The following is a 20138-nucleotide window of genomic DNA, read 5'->3' as shown; positions in this document are numbered from 1 at the left end:
CCCACCCTGCCTGATCTCACCAGACAGATAGAAATAGCCTGAGAGAGGCGGTCCCTCAAATAACTAGGCCCTACGCCATGAAGGGCTTTATAGATGATAACCAGTATCTTGAATCACACTTAGAAGCCAACCGAAGAGAGGCGGTCCCTCAAATAACTAGGCCCTATGCCATGAAGGGCTTTATAGATGATAACCAGTACCTTGAATCACACTTAGAAGCCAACCAGTAACCAGTGTACCTCACAGAGCAATGGAGTCACATGGTCATAACGAGGCATGCCCATCATTGCCTATGCCACTGCATTCTGGGCCAGCTGTAGCTTCCAAGAAGTCTTAATGGGCAGCCCCATGTAGAGCACATAGCAGTAATCCCTCCATGAGGTAATGTAAGTGACTGTCTAAATGAGGTGAGCAACTGTCTGAGGGCCTCCTTTTCCAGGAAACGGCACAACTAGCACACTAGAGACACCTGTGGAAAGGCCATCTTGGCCACATTGCCACCTACTCTTCAGTCAGGAGCTGCAAGTCCAAAGATAGACCCCAAATTGCACATGAGTCTTGAATGAGGAAATGCAACCCCTAGAAGGCCAAAAACGGAAAATCCCCAGACCCAGAGTGCCCAAATATCCACAGCCACTTGGTCTTGTCCAGATTGAGCCTGAGCCTCCTTATCCAGACCCACACAATCTCCAGACACTCGGACAGTTCTTTGTTAGCATCACTTGGTTGGCCCCACCACATAATGGTACCCCCTACTCCCAAGCTTTGCAGCCGATCCAGAAGGATACCATAATTGATGGTATCAAAATCGGCTAAGAAATCAAGGAGCATGATAAATGCACTACCCCCATCCTGACTCTGCCACAGATCATCAGCAGATGTGACCAGTGCTGTCTCTGTACTGAAGCTCAGCCTGAAGCCCAACTGAAATGGGTCCAGATAATCTATCTCCTCCAGGATCCTTTGAAGCTGAAGCCCAACCATTTTCTCAGCAACTTAAGGGACAAATTCATACTTTTCATCTGGGAAATTCCTCCTCCTTTTTTCTATTTTTACAGATTAATAATGATGTTATCTAATGTGAATGGCAATATTTCTGTCAGATAGCCCTGACAGACCCCAGTTATCATTCATAGCATGTTGGAATGTTCGTGGCATAGAAGATCAAAGAAGGAGGCCAACACACTACACAGAATAATAAGAAAGAATATATGTCTTTATCATAGTTTAGAAATTTTTAAAAATTGAAGGTGATTAGCAAATATTCTTCAGGAAACAACTTGCAGTGGAACAGTAGTAGACATTTTTCCATGTACTTTTATCTGTCTTGGGTTTTTTCCCTAAACAGATGGCAAGAAACAGAACCAGAACCAATCTAACTCATCTGGAATAGGCCTATCAGCCCCATCTATTGCTCGTCCCTTACATCCAGCACAGACAAGCCCTCTCCAACAAGCGGGTGTGCCAACAAGTGGCCTGTCACAAACCACCATACATGTTCTCCCCACAGGTAATATTATTTTTTTAAAAAAAACAGTAAATACTTTTGAAAGCTTTCTTTTGAGCACCATTGTTGAAGAAAAGCATTATTCAACTATTCGTTATTTTGGACAATAGTTACTGTGTTTTTCTTGAAATAGAAATTAGATTTCCAATTAACTTTTAAAAAAGAATGGTCATATTTGATTTGTTAAAAATTCACTAATGCTGACAGATGAGTCTTTGTTTATTTATTTTCCTTGGTGGAGTGGGAATAACTGTTAGAGTTTGCTGGAAAGCGTTTGGCCCGAGAGATCAGAAAAAACACACACCAGGCATTTCTATAAAAATAAATGTATTTACAGAAAGCATAAAAACATAAACAGTTTTATATCCAGATATCCTGGATAGGCTCAGAAGCTCCTTACATAAACATATTTACAAGCTCATGCATTCACACACACACAGTTGTGACTGGAAGGAAGGCTGTGTAAAAGGAAACTAAACAAGTCCGGGCAAGTTTCTTTCACAGGCAAATCAGCAGCTTTTCCTTATATGGTCATTCTTTTCACACCCAAAACTGAGGATACTTAAGTTTGCCCTGTTCACCCTGACAGCGTGATTTGTTACCATAGTAACTTAGTGGCTTGGTCCTTGCAAAACAACCAAATACCAACACTCCCCTTTGTTATGCTAAGGAGTAAGACACAAACCAATTTTCTCTGTCAACTCTCTTGGTACAGCAAGTGTTTGCTTTCTAGAATGCCAGCCTCAGCTTGACCCAGCAAATTGAATTAAAATCCCAGAAGTGGATTTCCTGTCACTGAGATCTGCATTTTCCTTTTACAAAACCAAAATTCTGCAGTTTTTCATCTAATTTTTGGTTCCAGGATCTAGCAGCCTGTTTTAATCCATAAATTGATTTCTGCAGTTCACAGACCAGATTCTCTCCTTTTTCATAGCTAGTGGATTGCTGCATGTATAATTTGTGGCCTAAATCACCATAGAGAAATGCAGTTTGAATGTCATAGTGATGACCTGACATCCCTTTGAGTGCAGCAATTTTTAACAGTAATCTAATTGATTCACCTTTAGTAACTGGTGCAAAAGTCTTGTCAAAGTCTAAATCTTTCCTTTGAGTGAACCCTTTTGCAACCAACCTTGCTTTATATTTTTGGATTTTGCCATCAGCATCCCTTTTCAGTTTGAAAACCCACCTACAACCTAAACAGTGTTCATTGGGAGGTAGATTTACCAGTTTCCATGTTTTATTTCCTTTCAAGGATGCTAACTCCTGTTGCATGGCAGAATGCCAGTTTTGTGCAATCTCAGGTGGTAAAGCATTCACTTGTTCTAAAGACTCAGGTTCTGTGAATATGTGAAAATCCTTTACTGTTTCAGCCTGAAAACATGATGGAGGAACACCTTTATTACTCCTCTGAGATCTGCGAGGTAATAATAGGGCTTAAGTTTTGACTCTCATCACTTTCCTGAGAAGCATCTGTCTCATCAGACAGATCTTCAGTTTGCTTTTCTGGTTTAATGTCCTCTTCAGGCAACAGATCACTATCAGCAAGTCCTTGCTGTTCTGTTGTAGATAGATCAACTGGAGAGCTAGAATTTAATCCCCCAATTTTGCTCAGCAAAAGAAGCGCTTTAGCTAATAATTTATCTCCCACTATGAACCTATAGCTCCTTTGGCTTTGTTCATAGCCAACAAAGATGGCTTTCTTTGTTGTGGGGCCTCCTTTCCTTCTCTGCTGTTTTGGAATATGAACCCATGCAGTACTACCAAACACTCTCAGATGGTTTACCTTTGGTTTCACACCATAAAACAAATGGAATGGAGTGTCCTGGATCACAGAGTTATACAGTCTGTTTTGCACATCACAGGCAGTGGACATCGCTTCTGCCCAAAATCTGAACAATAATCTGGAATCTTTAAGCAAGCATTCCATTGATTCTTGCAAGGTTCTGCCCTTTCTTTCAGCAACACCATTTTGCTGAGGGGTGTAAGGGTTAGAAAGAATTTGTTCTATCCCCTTGTCTGCTAGGAACCGTTCGAATTTGTGAGAAGGGTACTCTCCTCCTCTATCACATTGGAGTGCAGATACAGGCCTTGGGAATTCTCCATTTGCCTATGTCACAAAACTTTTAAATTTCTCAAATGCCTCATCTTTATGTTTTAAGATGTAGATAAATGTGTATCTTGAGAAACCATCAATGATGGTCATTGCATATCTTGCTTGTCCAAAACTTGGAGCAAAAGGACCAATAATGTCAGAGTGTACGATTTCCAAAGGTCTAGTTGTAACTCAGTCACTGTGCTTCCTCACAGGAGCTTTTAGTGTTTTGCACCCTTTGCAAACTACACAGTCTAAGTATTTATCATAGGGTTTTATCTTTAGGTCAGCACACAGCTGTGACATTTGTGCTATATACCTGAAATTAGCATGACCAAATCTCCTATGCATCAGGTGTACACATTGGTCATGATATGGAGTATTGCCAACTGCAGTTTTGCAGCTTGGCTTCCTTGCATTTTACACAATGTACAAGGAGTCTTTTAAAATACCAGTAGCACACAATTTCCCATTTTTACGTATCTCACAACCATTTTTCTTAAATGTTATGACATACCCTGTTGCAGCTAATTGTGCCACAGATAAAAGGTTTGACTGTAGATTTGGAACATATAACACACCTTTCACAGTTTCTCCCAAGCAGGATAAATACATGTCACCTTGTCCCATAATTTTGGTCACAGACCCATCAGCCGAAGATACACTTTGTCAGTTTTAGTGAAACAAAAGAGCTTTTACAGTTACATAAATGACAGTTGGCCCCAGAATCTAACACCCATACATCAGAATTACCCTTCTCAGCAACCTGTGCAATTTGGGTTGTCTGAAGAGCTTTCTTCAGTGTTGCCCTTGTGTTCTTCTCTGTCTTTCTACTGTTGGGTCTCAAGGCACAGTCTTTCTGCAAATGTCCAGCTGAACCACAATTGAAGCATCGTTGGCTGGCTAGCGCTGTTGCTTCAGCTTCGTTTCTCGTCCTTTTGCTTGCTTTCTGGTGCTGTAGCTTCCCAGAAGAGATGGAGGGGATCTTTCCTCTCCTCCCATTCAGCGAGCAGGAGCTGTGTTACATACGATGAGGTGAGGTCCACCTCAGGCATAGCCTCTAGGGTACAAATCAGCGAGTCCCACGTTTCATTCAATGAAAACAGGAGGATATAGGATTTTGAGAAAGGTGCAAATTCCATTCCTCTGTCCTGCAACTCAACAAACAGCTGCTGAATATGATGCAGGTGCTCAGGAAGGCTATCTCCTTCTGCTAGGTAAGCTTTGTACAGCTTTTTTGTCAGGGTAACTTTACTCCCTGCTGTTGCCTTTATGTACAAGTCTCTCAAAGTGTCCCAAAGTTGCTTTGCAGACTGCATGCCACACATGCACTAGCTAATTGTCCTCAACTCCCAGGATAATGGTGGCTCTAGCACGCTCATCCTATCTAAGCCATTCAGCACTGGGATTTTGGCGGGTTTCCTCACCAGTTGGCATCCAGAGATTCTCTCTGCGAAGATACATTTCCATCTTCAGGGCCCAATTCAGGTAGTTGGTCTCTGATAGATGCTCAAGAGGCATCGCTGAGGGCTGGTAGGCAGCCATGGCTTCTTCCTTCTTTTGCAAGTTACCTCAGCTGGCTTTTTTGTCCTGCAGACCGGCAGTTGCTGGAAAACCTCCAGGCGGCTCCAAAGAAAATGTTCACAGGTCTTTGTTACCTGCCTTTAAAATGTGCATGAGGTGTGGAACTGATCTCTCTGCTTTCTCTGGGGGTTTACTGGGCCCATAACCTGTTAGAGTTTGCTGGAAAGCGTTTGGCCCGAGAGATCAGAAAAAACACACACCAGGCATTTCTATAAAAATAAATGTATTTACAGAAAGCATAAAAACATAAACAGTTTTATATCCAGATATCCTGGATGGGCTCAAAAGCTCCTTACATAAACATATTTACAAGCTCATGCATTCACACACGCAGAGCTGTGACTGGAAGGAAGGCTGTGTAAAAGGAAACTAAACAAGTCCGGGCAAGTTTCTTTCACAGGCAAATCAGCAGCTTTTCCTTATATGGTCATTCTTTTCACACCCAAAACTGAGGATACTTAAGTTTGCCCTGTTCACCCTGACAGCGTGATTTGTTACCATAGTAACTTAGTGGCTTGGTCCTTGCAAAACAACCAAATACCAGCAATAATGTCTCTTCCATACAGAACTATTTCCCTTTTGAGTAAGGTCCTGTCTTACTGTGTTTTTTTGTTTTTTTTGCATTCAGACCAAATGTATATCCTTGTATATATTGCTATCAGTACACACTTCCATTGATTTTAAATGAATGATAGTTCATTATAGAAAAATATAAATTTCAGAATAGTTAATTCTCCTAGTCCTGTTCAGATAATAGTATTTCGAGCTCATTTGGAAACCTTCACATGTATGTAAAACCTCACCAGCTGCAGACAGATATGCTGTGCCCATGGCTCTTTACTGAAATCTCAATTGTAACTTGGAGAGGGAAGCAGCTGCTCACTCCTGTTTGTGTATTCAGTTCTAGGTCCAGATGTATCACCTGAACAGGACTTTTTTGCAAGCAATTTTAGGAATCTAGAAATAGAGGACCTACCAGACTTTGGGATGAAGCAATTGGTCACTAAGTCTTTATGCTCAGTCTTGGAAGAAGACATTACTACCTTTCATCAACACCAAATGCTCTGAACTCAGTCTTTATTTCTTCATATCTGACCCTCACAATGACTCCGCTAACAGGTGCACATCCATACCTAGAAAATGACATATCCTATCAGTCTCTTAAACACCTGAGAAAGAAGGAAACTTACACCCTACCTGGGGCCTTTCAGTGATATCTTCCTTGACTGAACTGTTTCAGTCAGTGTACTGTCACTGAAAAAGAAGAAGAAAAAGACATTTGTGATCTTCACTTAAATGGATTACCACTCAGACAATGGCCTCAGCTTTATCACAACCACTACTGGTATTACCACATACAGATAGTCCTCGGCTAAGGAGGGCAGTTGGGACCGGAATTTCCATCACTAAGCAACATGGTCATAAAGTGCAGCATCACATGGCCATGCCACTTAGCAATGGCAGTTGCCCTCATTAAGCGGGGACCTCATGTGACCACGAGTTCTGACTTCTTGCTCGCTTCCCTATTGACTTTGCTGATGGAAGGCAGCAGGGAACATCAGAAATCATGATCACTCGACCACAACTTTCTGTGACGTAATCACGAACTGGGTGCTAAATGTCCAGATTGCAATCACATGACTGTGGGGACACTGCGATGGCCAGAACTCCCAAGAACCAGACGTAAGTCCCCCTCATTCAGCAGTGTCACAAGTTTGAACGGTCGCTGAACGAATGGGCATAAGCCAAAGACTACCTGTACATAGTACCAACTTCTGCTACCACTGCCACTGATCCTTAGGCTGTCTGTCATTTCTTGGATTTAATGGTACCTTAGCAGAGCTAAGATTCAGGAATTCATGGATTCCCCCATATCAGAAGGAAAATTGGGGACATGCACTTCCCACAGTTCCAAAGCACTCCTCTGTGATCAACAACATGCTTTTACACTCCACTCTGATGGTTAGATGCTGCAGACAGCGGTTATCCGGCAATCTCGTCTCATCTAGTTCTGACTTCTTTGATCATAGGAGAGTCTGATACAGAGATTGGGCTGATCATTCTTTTCAATTTTCCTGCTTGCCATTGTGGGTGTGGAATTAACGTTCCCCAGTTCAGAGAAAGTAGAACAAAGCCTCTAATGATTTCAAAGCCACCACTGTAAGCAGAAGGAGATACATACTCACTGATAAGCAAAAAGGGTCATAATGGACTTGTAGGGCTTCCAGTGCTCAGACCTTTACCATGGGCCAATTTAAGCATAAGCACCATCAGTGGGATCAGCCTCACTAACTACTTTGCCTCCAGATGCCCCAGTGACTCATACAGTTATACAAAATTTATCCTGAGGTGTAATGGGCTTCTCAAAGACTTAAGAAGGATGATGGCAGTTTGCAAAATATTATAGTGCTGAACATCTGCACATTTCTCCTGTATCAGGGAAGCAAGAAACAACCTCCCCACGGCTTCAGAAGATAGCAAGAAAATAAAAAAATTCTGGTCCTAACAAACATAGTGACAAACGGGGTATTAAAGTACATATATCCAGTTTCCAGTATTAATGTCAAGCAATTAGCAGCCACTCACAACTAAGAAGACAAGATTCTCACAAAGTCTTATTAGCCAGATTTATTGAAAAGAAAATTTACTGGCAATTTACTGTATTGACAAACAAAGGACAGTATAATCATATTCTCTTCTGTTTACAGTTCCAGGACTGGAACATTTCACACAGAATAAATGGCTATAAATTAGCCTCAGTTCCAAATGAACCTAGAAATGGATCCTCCATGTATAAATACAGATAGTCCTCGTTTAGCGACTGCCTTGTTTAGCAACCATTTGCAGCTATGACTGATAAAAAAGTAACTTTGCAACCAATCCTCACATTTATTATCTTCACAGGACCATGAAGCAAAGGAAAGCTGAAATAAGCTCATAAGCGCAGTCGCAGTTTCACTTAGCAACCAAGTTGCTGGTCTCAGTTGTCACTAAATGAGGACTGCCTGTAACATCTGTTTTATTCGGGCACTGTGGAAAACCATTGATAGATGTCTTCACTTTCCCTCCCAATATTCAATACCAGTGCTTTTGCAGGACAGCAGTTTATAGTCACTGTAAGGTACATTTTTGTACAGGTGATTAGACCACCTTTTATATACCTTCCTAGTCCTACTCTTTTTGTTCACATTTTTAATTTTTCAGTTGTTTATTAACAAACAGTAATACAATTGTGATAACAAGTGAAAGGAAAATATGTATGTATGTGTATTAGAGAGTGATAAAAAATTAATTTTTAAAGAGCCACATGTAATATGCACATGTGGTCCTAAAGTTAAATCTAAATCTATACCAACACAATGTTCTATCTTCTCATTTCTAAATAAAAAGGCCTTTCAAAAATCAACAAAGAACTTTTTGGGGGGAGATGGGCAGTGATAGAAATTTGAGAAAATAAATAAATAAATAAAACAACGAACATGTATCTTGAATCTTCTTCTTCGTTATTATTGGGGAGGCTAGTAAACACAGCAAAACTTTTTCTGATTAATTAACTTCATCCCAAAGTCTCAAGAAATGTATTTTACATTTGTTAAAACTTGAGCCCATTGATTTTCCAAGATTGGCTATTTCAGTTCCTTATTCCAGAGATTATATGTGTTACCAATATTAGCTTTTGTCTTATTCTTTCATTTTATATAAAATTGAATGACACTTTTATTTCAAATATAGCATCTCCTAAACATCCGAGTATTTGAGGTGCCTCTGAAGCTGATAAAGCATCTGGACCGTACATGTTTCAATTGAATATACAGTATTCTTAAGCAGATTATTTACTTAAGTTATATTCAATATGTAACCTCTCAAAATCCTTAACATACTCATTGCTAATTAGTTGGTTCAAGGTATTACTCCCTCATTCAGCCCAGAACTTCAATAAAACAGAGAGAGAGAGACCATATTCAGATCTGGATTACTCCATAACATAATTTTTTCATGTGAATCTGGTTAAAATTCACTATTAATGCTCTACTGTTCATATAACAAGTCTTCCACATGTTAAACTTGATCCTAGGACACTGTATCATGATAGGATGGGGTTGGCCCAAGCCATCCTGGTTCACAACTCTTCTGCAGATATCCAGGGAGTGGTGTTGCAACACCCTCACTTGAAAGATCTTCTGTCTCACGAGGTTAGGACAGCATCCATGTCAAAGAACATTGAAGTGCTATTGTAGTACTTCCCCTCTGCAGGAAGATCCTATGCAGGGAAGTGTTACTACTTTATCTTCACAGCCCTGCTTAATACCAACAAGAATTCGTGCCAAGTCTACATTGTACTTAATTTCTTTCTCTCCCTAAGCATCCCTTCTCTGCCTTTCTGTGCCTCTCTTGTATTAAAATAAACATGATAACAACCTTAGCCTTTTAATGGATATTCCTTCTTTTTGCATCCAACATACCCTCCACCGAAAGCTCCCACAGTCTGCCACATTCTCTGTATGGACAGATCATGCTTGATTTAGACAACAGATGCTTGTACAGCATTTCAGATTGAAAATCCACATGTGAGCAGATGCTTCCTTTAAGAGAACCATACTGCCTTTGGTTCTCTCCTAACAACATTCACCACCTAAAATAAGCTTGATACTCTTCCATAGTTATGATGATTTATTCATAGAGACTGTGATGAAGAAGAACAGATAACTAGTCTCCTAAGTGGGTCATTGAATGATCAGGTGTATATTTACAGAACTCACTCACCTTCCCCTATGCTGGGACTTATTCTGATAAATGTTTTACTTCCAGGACTGCTTCATTGATCTTAAGCGAACTGAAGGGAAAGTAGAAGCTGTGCCTGTAGGCATATACAAAGAGGTAGACTTTCCATCAAAAACAACAGCTATAGAAGATTCCAACAAAAACTGTATGCACTGTATGAATGCAGAGTTGAGTGCTCGAAGAACCACAGTTGCTGATCTGTTTTTCCATGGCAGTATAATGTTAGTTTATTTCTTATAGTACTGTATTGCCCTTAAAAGACAACAAAATAACACTGGAGCTAAACCCATTTCATGGCTGCTAGAAACTTGTGAATCACTAGCACTTTTTAAAATCGACTGTAGATTGTTGTAGAAACAAAAACACCAACAAATCCTGTTCTAAAATGCAGATGTGATTGGATTATTAAAACTTGTTTGACTCAATATATGATTTCTATATTATTGTACTTGTTATTATTTTGCTTATCTCTTAGCTCAGACAACTGTGAATGTAACACATCGCCCAGTGACTCAGGCTACTGCTAGGCTTCCAGTACCAAGAGCTCCTGCTAACCATCAAGTGGTCTATACTACTCTTCCTGCACCATCAGGACAGAATCCTGTGCGAACCACTGTTATGCAAAATTCTGGTTTAAGGCAGATCAACCCACAAAGTTCAGGTAAGAAGCCTTTTCAAAAATACATTTGTAAATCGTGATCTAAAACTTACAAGTTGATAATAAAAATCAAGATAGCCATGAACATATTTTCAAAATACAATATATTGCAATGTAAGATATATTTCAAAATATAAGATGTCAATTTTTGTTAGGGTAGTAATTTTTAAAAAACTTTTAACTAATTTCCAGTACAGTAGTTTCCTAAGCAGGAATCATTAAATTTGATTTCATAAGATACAGAGGTGATATTTGACATGCAAAAGACTTTAATAAAAAATATTTAAAATGTTTATAATGCAGATAGTCAATATTATTATATATTCTTTGTGTGTTGTTACAAGCCTATTAATAGTCACTTTGCAACTTCATTCTAATCAGTTATTTTTAAATAGATTTTTATCTATATATTTTAAATAGATTTTTCTGTTATCACTCCTGTCTGATTTATTTAAAAGTAATTGGTGGATGCCTAGAGTTACAACTGCCACAAGAACTTAGTATCTCACCTGGTGGATCATCAGATTTTTGTTTCTCCAGAAATAATGGTAAATGTGCTTGATCAGATGTTTCCTCCACATTACATCATTCTTAGTAGTAATTTTCACAGAATAATTTCCAAATGTGAAAGTAGGCGCAAATAATTTAATAAGAAATATGAATGTATAATGATTGGCATGTTTCATTATGATTTGTGGAATGAAATTGATCATCCACATGTTGCCTTCTGACTTAACTGTGTTGCAGTTACTGTCACCAGCACTGATTTCCTGAAAGTCCCAGTGACCATACAGATCTCTCAGTGCAGAAGCCATGGCAACAGTCTGGCTTCTACGTTTTGAAGAGTCAATGGTTGCTGGGCCACACATGACAACCAACAGGAATTACAACAATGGCACTTCATGAGAGGACAGAAGATGGTCATCAGCACCCATATGTGCCAGATCTTTGGAAGGCGACAGACTGCCCTTTTCAGATAATGAGCAATGAATCATTTTATCTCTACATGAAAAACTTACTCATACTCATTCAGCCAGTATGAAAGTACATAAGAAAGGGTTGATTCCTCTTTGACATATGGTGCAGCAAAGGTTAACTTGCTATCCAGACTAATGCTATTGTTTGTTCCAAATTCTTCCTTTTGATGGAAGGTAGGTTCAGCAACTTGTTCTTTTTGATACTTCCCCTCTGAATCAGACATTGGTATTTTGGTGGACTATTTAATTGGTGCACCAATATATCTTGGTTAGAAAGAAGAGGAATTTTTGTTTTTTTGTAGTCAGAATAGTATGTTATTAAAACAGCATGGTTTATAACAACTTTCTGAAAAGTAAGACATAAATATGCTTATGCAAATATCCTTTATAGGTGTAACAGTGCGAGTGCCTCAAACAACAGCTTATGTTGTAAACAGTGGGTTGGCTTTAGGATCTGGTGGACCTCAACTCACAGTACATCATCGACCTCCTCAAGTACATTCAGTAAGTACATTTACCTGTTAAAATGAATATTCAAAAAAGATTATATAACCATGTGTCAAGCAGGGATCACTAATATTTTAAAATTAATTATGGGCAGGACTGTGAAAAGCTTTCATCGAGGGGAAAAAATAGTTGTGTGATAACATCACTGAGGTGGACAGGACTAGAGCCTGCTTGGGTTTTGAGGGGGAAATATAAGTACATGTGAACACACACATGCACATGCACCTACACAGAGAAAAATGTGGTTATTTATTTCTGAGACTAAGTAAAAGATCCAGAGGCCACATGTGGGCCACAGATTATTCATTCTATACAAGTTTCTGATAAATGTAGAAACACACTACTAGTTTGCTTCCAGTGCAATTCAAAGTGCTGGTTTTAATCTTTAAATCCTTAAATTGGTTGGAACAGAGCAGCCTGCTTCTGCAATAATCTGTTTGCTCTTTAAGAACCCTCCTAGTTCTCATTCTGTCTGAAGCCAGCCTTTTTGGTAGCTGCTCCCATTTTCTGGGAACCCTTACCACTTGATAAAGTGTATGAGTTTTTAGCTATTGAACAACTAATTCATGTAGTCTCTGAAATGATGAAGCAACTTCTTTGCCACCTTCACAGCACCACTTCTTTTTCCCTTAGGAGCCATTGCGGCCTGTGCACCCAGCCCCACTGCCAGAGGCCCAGCAGCCCTCCCGCTTGCCTCCTGAAGCTGCTAACCATTCTTTGCCTCAGAAGCCACACCTAAAACTAGCTCGAGTGCAAAGTCAGAATGGCATTGTGCTTTCCTGGAGCGTTTTGGAAGTGGACCGGAGCTGTGCCAGTGTGGATAGCTATCACCTATACGCATACCATGAGGACCCCAGTGCCACTGTTCCCTCTCAGTGGAAAAAGATTGGGGAAGTAAAGGCCCTTCCTCTGCCTATGGCATGCACACTTACTCAGTTTGTGTCTGGCAGCAAATACTACTTTGCAGTTCGTGCTAAAGATATCTACGGGCGCTTTGGACCCTTCTGTGACCCCCAGTCAACAGATGTGATTGCTTCCCAAAGCAGTTAAACTTAAGACTTTGAAAGCTTCCATTCTTGCCCCATGGTTGTGGCTTACTCTAGTTTGGGGTTTGTTCTCATGCATGAAACTCATTGTAAAACCTCCTCAGCAGAAAATTGTTTTGGGCAGCTCTTTCATATACTACAGAACTTACAACCAAAACTGAAATAAATTCCTAGCCTCCAGTGAGAGAGCTTGTATTTCTGATGAAGTAGTCTCATCTTCGCTCACAAGCCACTGAACCTAGTAAATAGTGAGATACAGAGCCTTGGGAATTTGGCTTCTTGCTGACATGTCTCATGTGGCCCAGCAGAAATGTCAAGCATTGGCACAAGGGCAGAGAGTATTTCAGCAGTCAGGTTAGGAAGGAAATCTGGATTTGTGCTTTCTTTGGTCCTAGAACAGTGACCAGTTGTACTTTAAAAGGCATCACCTGCTTCCTAAAGGGCAAGGGAACTTATCCATGATCAGTTCTTGAGAAATGTACGTGGTTCTGCTTATTGGAGTGAGAAAGGTTTCAGGTAGGTTTGTAGAGTATTTGTCACCAGAACTTGGGAGTATTTTGAAGCCCACACTAAAGCCAGGTTTGTAGAAAACTTCATTTGCATTTTCAGTAGCTTCCTGATTCTCCTTTTATGGTCCTTCTCTTTTTTAAAAATAATTTAATTTGTGCCTTAAATAATAATTTCAAAAATAAACGCAGTCACACTTTCTGTGTTCCTCTTTCTTTGCCCTCCTTTCAATATTCTGCTCTTTTGCCAACCCTAGAATGTCATAATCTCTCATTGCAGATTCACTTGACAAGTAATACCCAGGTTTTCTAATAATTCATGCTAATGTTTACATTACTTATTTAATGTAATCTCTGAAGATGCATCACTCTCGCAATGTCTGGCTGTGTCGTGCTGTTCTTGAGAAGATGGTAGGTGGCCAGAAAAGAAGAAACTTCATTGTCTTAACAAACGCACACTAATACCTAGAATTCTGTGTAACCAAAACCTTATGAAAACAAATTATCCTAATTCTGTACTGGCTGGGTCAAGACAACAGAATAGATCCTCCACTTTTTCCAATTCAGCAAAGCTAATACCTACTGCAAATACATAAGCCACGCTTGACATGGAAATCGAAGAAAGCTGTACCATACTATATTCCAGAGAAAAACAGGACATCCATTGTCTTCCTGTTGATAATCCCTATTAGAGAGAGAGTGGCAACTCTTCACTGCATTGCCTGGCACTTCCTATTACTGCCTGTTGTGAAGCAGATAGGGTTGGAATAGAAATGCAAAGTTCAAAAAGGACAGTCAGAAGCTAGCTGATACTATGTATTTTAGGAAGACAGGGTCTTAATTCTGTTTCTGTGGGAACATGTATTTCAGTAAAGAAAAACCATGAGTCTTGTGGCATTTTGTGTCTTTTTTTCCCCTGAATGAAGTGGAAACTTGTCTTTGTAAGTGGTGTAGTCAGAAACTGTTTTTGAGTGGATGAATTTTGTTCTGCTTATTAGGAATTCCTCAAATCGTGATCAGCAGGTAATTGGCACATAATCAGTTTATCACATTTGCTTATTACCTTCAAAAATTACCTTGATCTAAAGCAACCACTTAGCTAGAAACCAATTTCTGAAATAGTCACAAATAAGATTTTTTATATATTTTGGGGGGTGTATTTGGCCCACCTCTAATAATTTGTATGCTAAAAAATGCAATAGGTAGCCAATAGAAGGGACCAGAAAGCAATGGAGGGAGCATTTAATTACAAAAACATAAGATTTTTTTTAAAGGAGTGTTGGACTCCGCTGTTCAATTTGGCAGTCCCAATTGTTTATAGCCAAGTATATTGTTATTTGTCCTTTCTCAGATTTTACTGTACTTGGATAATAAAGTCAAGCCTGAGAACATCTGGGAGGAAAGTATACTTTCATAAGGCGTGTAACTTTCTTTTTGGGGTTAGGGGACTGGAGCCTACAGTTTTAACAAGTACCATAAGAGGTCATTCAAGAACTTGCATGGGATGAAAGATTTCATTCCATGTTCAACTAAGTTTGTAGCATTAATTTCAGCATTTCTTAAAATAGCATTTTAGAGCATAGTTTTTTGCCTTCTGATTTATGAGCTGCAACTGATAGGGCAGGATGCTACATTTTCCAAAACAGAATGGACATGCCTCACAAATTATATAAGGTGATACGGAGTAAAGCAGAAACAAATTATTTTGTGTGTGAGCAACTGCAAACAATTCAGTATTTTGTATTCTGTGCTTAATTCTCTGCTTTGTCCCCAAAAAGTTATCTGAATCTGCAGATTTGCAACAGATAATGGAAACTTTGTTTTCTATCAAACTACTCTAAACAGGATTACATGGCATCAGACTGGAGTGATACCAGGTTTTTATTATTCTGTGCTCATTGAGAATCTGCATCCCACTCAGCATAATTTGGATAGAGGAGATATTTTCTGAAAGACCTTAAAGAATAAATGACAAGAAAATTTCACTGTCTACATTGTGCTATATTAGTATTTTTTTCCCACCACACTTTCTTTACTGTGGTATGTGGCTGGCCCAGTTTAAACTTTTTTTTCCTACAGCAGTTTCACTGTGAGACTAAAATTTTATATGTATTTCAGCAATGTTCTGCTCTTTGTCTTTAATGCTGAGAATACAGCTACTAATAACATCAAGTTCCATTTCAGAAGAAACATAAATTATAGAAGTGAGCTAGATGATTGCTTTTGGTTGTTAGCTTATTTCCATTTTCAATTTTTTTTTTCAAGTTACAACTCATACAGATAAAACCTCAACAATTGGTTGGATTTAGATTGTGAAGAGAGCAAGAGATGCAACATATGCTTTTTATATTAGCAATTTGATGGCAGAAGATACTGGTGTTCAGTGATACTGTCAAATATCCTAAGAACTCTGAACAAAAAATGCTATATTTAAGGTTTACTGAAACATCCAGATTAACTCTAGTCTGTATTTTCAGTGTGTTTGGGCAATTTCTGTGCCTCTTAAAATCTAAATTACACACAAAAAGACAAGATAAATTGTGGCAAAGTGAGAGCAACCTGTTAGAATTAGAACATGTGTTGTACTGCAATAAATTACACCGGTTTGCTCATTCAAGGTTAGACTGATCCAATCAATTATTACTACTTGTCTAAGAGTTCTTTGGCTCTAGAATCCACATTACATGTAGAGTTGGTGCTTCAGTAGTTTTATATTTGTTCCTTAACTTGCCATATCACAGTATTAGCTAGGAGAACTGCAACCAGAGTATGAAACTACATTGTGATGATGCTATCTTAGAACTTTTCGTATTCTCATTCATTCAGTGGCAAAAATGTCCATTTTGCATATGAAAGCTTGCTATGTTGAAGATCTTTCCTCATATTTGGGGTGTATGAAAATTGGGTAACCATTTTCAGCAGTACAGAAGTAATGTTGAGATTAATGTACAAGTATGCAAGTTAAAATTGTTTTATCATTAGATCTCACTTATATTTTAAAGCAGATGGATTGGTTTCTTACCTCCTTGTGCTAGCTTGAAAATATATTTTAAGGCTGAGTTTAAATTTTATCTGTAAATAAAGCAACTGGACAGCCAAAACTTGAGGTACTCTTCAGACTTCAGTAATTTATCAGCACTGACAAAATAAACTTATACAAAACACCTTATAGAAATTTGCACTCTTGATTTTTTTCTTCAACAGATGAACATGTAAATAAAAATAATGTAGGATGTACCAAAAAGTCCAGTTTAAGCAGGACAGTGGCAAGTTCTCCCTAACTTTTATATGCATTGTAGACTAGTGTCTGTATATGTGTTAATTGTAGTGGGGTTTTGTCTGATACACCTGAGATTTATACTTTGAAATAAACTACTGGGTTTTTAAACTTTGGAGTTTTGTGTGGTTGGTTTGATGATCAAAAGAGCACCTGGTTTAAGGAGTGGAAAGAACAGTCAAGAATACTTGCTTTCACAGCATAAAGTAATATTTATCAAATTTATATTCACCATAATTGCCAGATTCTCAATGGTTTATTATAGTTAAGAGCAAAACGAACATTTTAAATAAAACAACCATGGTAGGTCTAAAACATACAATTATAAAGCCATAAACATCCATTAAAGCAATTAAACTAGGTATGCTGTCACTCATCATAGATCGTCTGGAATAAATGTTTTTAAAAGTTCCCCAAAAGGCCAAAACATTAGGGATCAAATTTCTAAATGAAGGTTGTTCCATAATACAGGTGCTGCTGCTGAACACCACCACCTGCAAGCCTGTGCCATCTGTACTTTGCAGAAATGGAATATCACAGTTGGTTCCTCCTGGGTTAATTCTGGTTGGAGAAGATGGTCCTGCAGGTACTTTGGTTCCAAGCCCTGTAGGGCTGTATAGCTAACCATCAGTACTTTGAATCAAAGTTGATAGGAAGCCTGTGCAGGGATTGGAGCAGTTTTAATATGCTCACAATGAGAGGTGCCAGTTATTAAGCAGGGCACTGCATCCTGAACTAACTGAAGATTCTAAATTATCTTCAGAGACAGCCCCAAATAGAGTACATTTGAAGTAGTCCAAGCAAGTGATGAAAGCATGGGTTACTGTTGCATGCTTCTTCCACTCCTGATAGGGCTATAAATAGTACACTAGCCAGAACTGGGTAAAAGCACACCTCTGGTTACAGCCTTCACTTGCTCATCAAGCAGTCATGAGTCCAATAGGGTCTTCACATCACAACCTGCTCCTTCTAAGGCAATGCCATCCCAACAAGAGACAGTATCAAAGCAGTCAAAGTAGTTTGATTTTTCAGCAACTCCATCCTGCTGTAAGCAAGCCTCAGCCTGCTTCATCTGACTGAGACCCTGATAACCTCCAGACACTGACAGCATATCCTATGGCAATGAACAATTAGCTATCATCAGTGTATTACTGATACTGCTCCTAAGTTGACAAATTATGTTTCCCAGTGGCTTCATGTCTACTTTGAAAGCGGGGGGAAGAGCAATGAGACCGGTAACACCTCACAAAGGAACACCTGGATGATACTTCTGTCCTTCCCACTATCTGAACCCACTCACTAAGAAAGGAGCAGAACCGCAGTAAAACAGTGCTTCGATCTCCAACCTTTGCAGAATACCCTGGTCAATGATCTCAAAGTCCACTGAGCTGTCTAAAATGACCAGAAGAAACTGTACTTCCATCCAGGTCCCAACAGAAGTAATCAAGAGTGACCAATGCTGTCTCCATCCCGTGCCAGGCTTGAACCTAACTTAAAAGATACAGCTGATTTTTTTTCTTCTAGAGTGCTTCATAGCTGTTCAGTGCTCATCATCTCAGTAATGATCCCTTCTCAATAAAGGAAAGTTAGAGACAGGTTGGTAACTATCAGGGGTAACTAGACCTGGCAATGGTCCCTTAAGTAAGGGGCTTACCACAGCCTCTCTGAAGATTGCAGGTTAACACCCCCTCCTGAAGCCAGGTGTTAATCTCCTGGAACTAGCCCCTACACTCTAAAGGAGCCAGGACGGGCATTGATCCAAGCTACAGGCGGCCAGGGAAATACTAGATACCCCCCTATGCATTGCCTTGGAGTCCATAGGCCAAAGTGAATCCCAGATACCAAGGTAAGATGCAGCTCCAGTCCTGTCACTAGTGTACTATTTATAGCCCTATCAGGAGTGGAAGAAGCATGCAACAGTAACCCATGCTTTCATCACTTGCTTGGACTACTTCAAATGTACTCTATTTGGGGCTGTCTCTGAAGATAATTTACCACATTCTTATGTTCCATTAAAAAAAAAAACAGGAAAAAAGTCTGTAAAAGGATACTTTCCCATTAGCACCAGTCTATCAGTTTTATACCCCACCCTTCCTCTCACTCCAGGTGAAGGTCCAACCACTGGCTAGTCCTCTTCTCACCCAAATTGGCCCTTCTGGGACTACCAGAACTACCAATAACCACCAAGGTCACTGGAATAAACCCTGTATGCCCAGAATTCCAAAAAAAAAGTACAAAAAAGGCAGTGGCAGCAGTGTCTACCCTCAACAAACTCTTGGCCAATACAAGTACCCAGCAGCTCCACCCCCACAAAATTCTTTGCCATTCCCAGCAATATAGCCCAGAAAATAAATCGCTCCCAAACTTCTCTCATGTCTATGTACTGTTGGGGGCTCCAGCTCCAACAAGGACTCCAAGCATCCAAGGCCCTCCAGTTCCAGCCATCCCCTATATCCCAAAAGTAATGGCAACAGCCACATGACCAACTTGCGCAGCTGAGCCAGGAGCCTCAGTTACAGTTGCTGCCATGTCCACCAAATAAAGTCCCAGTACTGGCAGTTAAAACAGGCAAATCCACTGTTCATTCATCCTGGTAAGCCACTGCCAACTGAGTTTATCAGAACTATATTCGTTCTCTCCTTTCCAAATCTTCGTATTTCATAGCAAGGATGAATCCTGAGACCTGATTTGGCTCCATCTGAGCTGATAAGTTTGCATGTTAAATTTAAGCAGCTGCTTTTGCCAAATGTCAAAAAGAGAATTCCCATCTTATGTTGAGTGAAAGACTAGTAATGGACTCCAGGTCCAATAAAGAGCACATTATTTTTAATGTTCTGACTTTCCATGATTCTCGCTGGTCATTTACTGTAATTAAATAAAATAAATAAATGCCAAATACAAACAGAGAAACAAGAGGCAGGCCATCCTGCTGCACACCTGAAGGAGCTTTATGATTTCCCCAGAAAATGCTTTTTACTTTTAAAATATCTGAATAAGTATTGCTCTTATAGATGCACTTCTTAAATTCATTTGTTGCAGTCATACAGAAGTATATAAATCAGTCCAAGTATGATCAATTTTAACCTGGCAGTTTTAACATTTGCAGTGATTTTTCCTGTTACCTGCTGTAACAAACCTTGATTTATACTGCATTATAGTGAGAGGAAGATGGGGAAGGAAGAAAGCAAGATAGGGTGAA

General features: G+C 39.4%; 1 protein-coding gene across 4 annotated transcripts in view; it reads left to right on the top strand.

Annotated features, from left to right (window-relative positions):
• ATF7IP (activating transcription factor 7 interacting protein) overlaps positions 1–17050 on the top strand; it is a 136328-nt gene extending 119278 nt beyond the window's left edge. For all 4 annotated transcript variants that reach the window (XM_063308585.1, XM_063308586.1, XM_063308587.1 and 1 more), the window contains 4 exons: positions 1349–1510; positions 10444–10629; positions 11995–12107; positions 12744–17050. In XM_063308585.1, coding sequence (XP_063164655.1) covers positions 1349–1510; positions 10444–10629; positions 11995–12107; positions 12744–13160 — 878 coding nt within the window. In that variant the 3' untranslated portion in view covers positions 13161–17050. The remainder of the gene's footprint in view (positions 1–1348; positions 1511–10443; positions 10630–11994; positions 12108–12743) is intronic.
• The last annotated feature ends 3088 nt before the right edge of the window (positions 17051–20138 follow it).

Source organism: Candoia aspera, chromosome 7 (genome assembly GCF_035149785.1).
Source record: "Candoia aspera isolate rCanAsp1 chromosome 7, rCanAsp1.hap2, whole genome shotgun sequence".
Taxonomy (NCBI): Eukaryota; Metazoa; Chordata; class Lepidosauria; order Squamata; family Boidae; genus Candoia; species Candoia aspera.
This window is presented reverse-complemented; position numbering and strand designations above follow the sequence as displayed.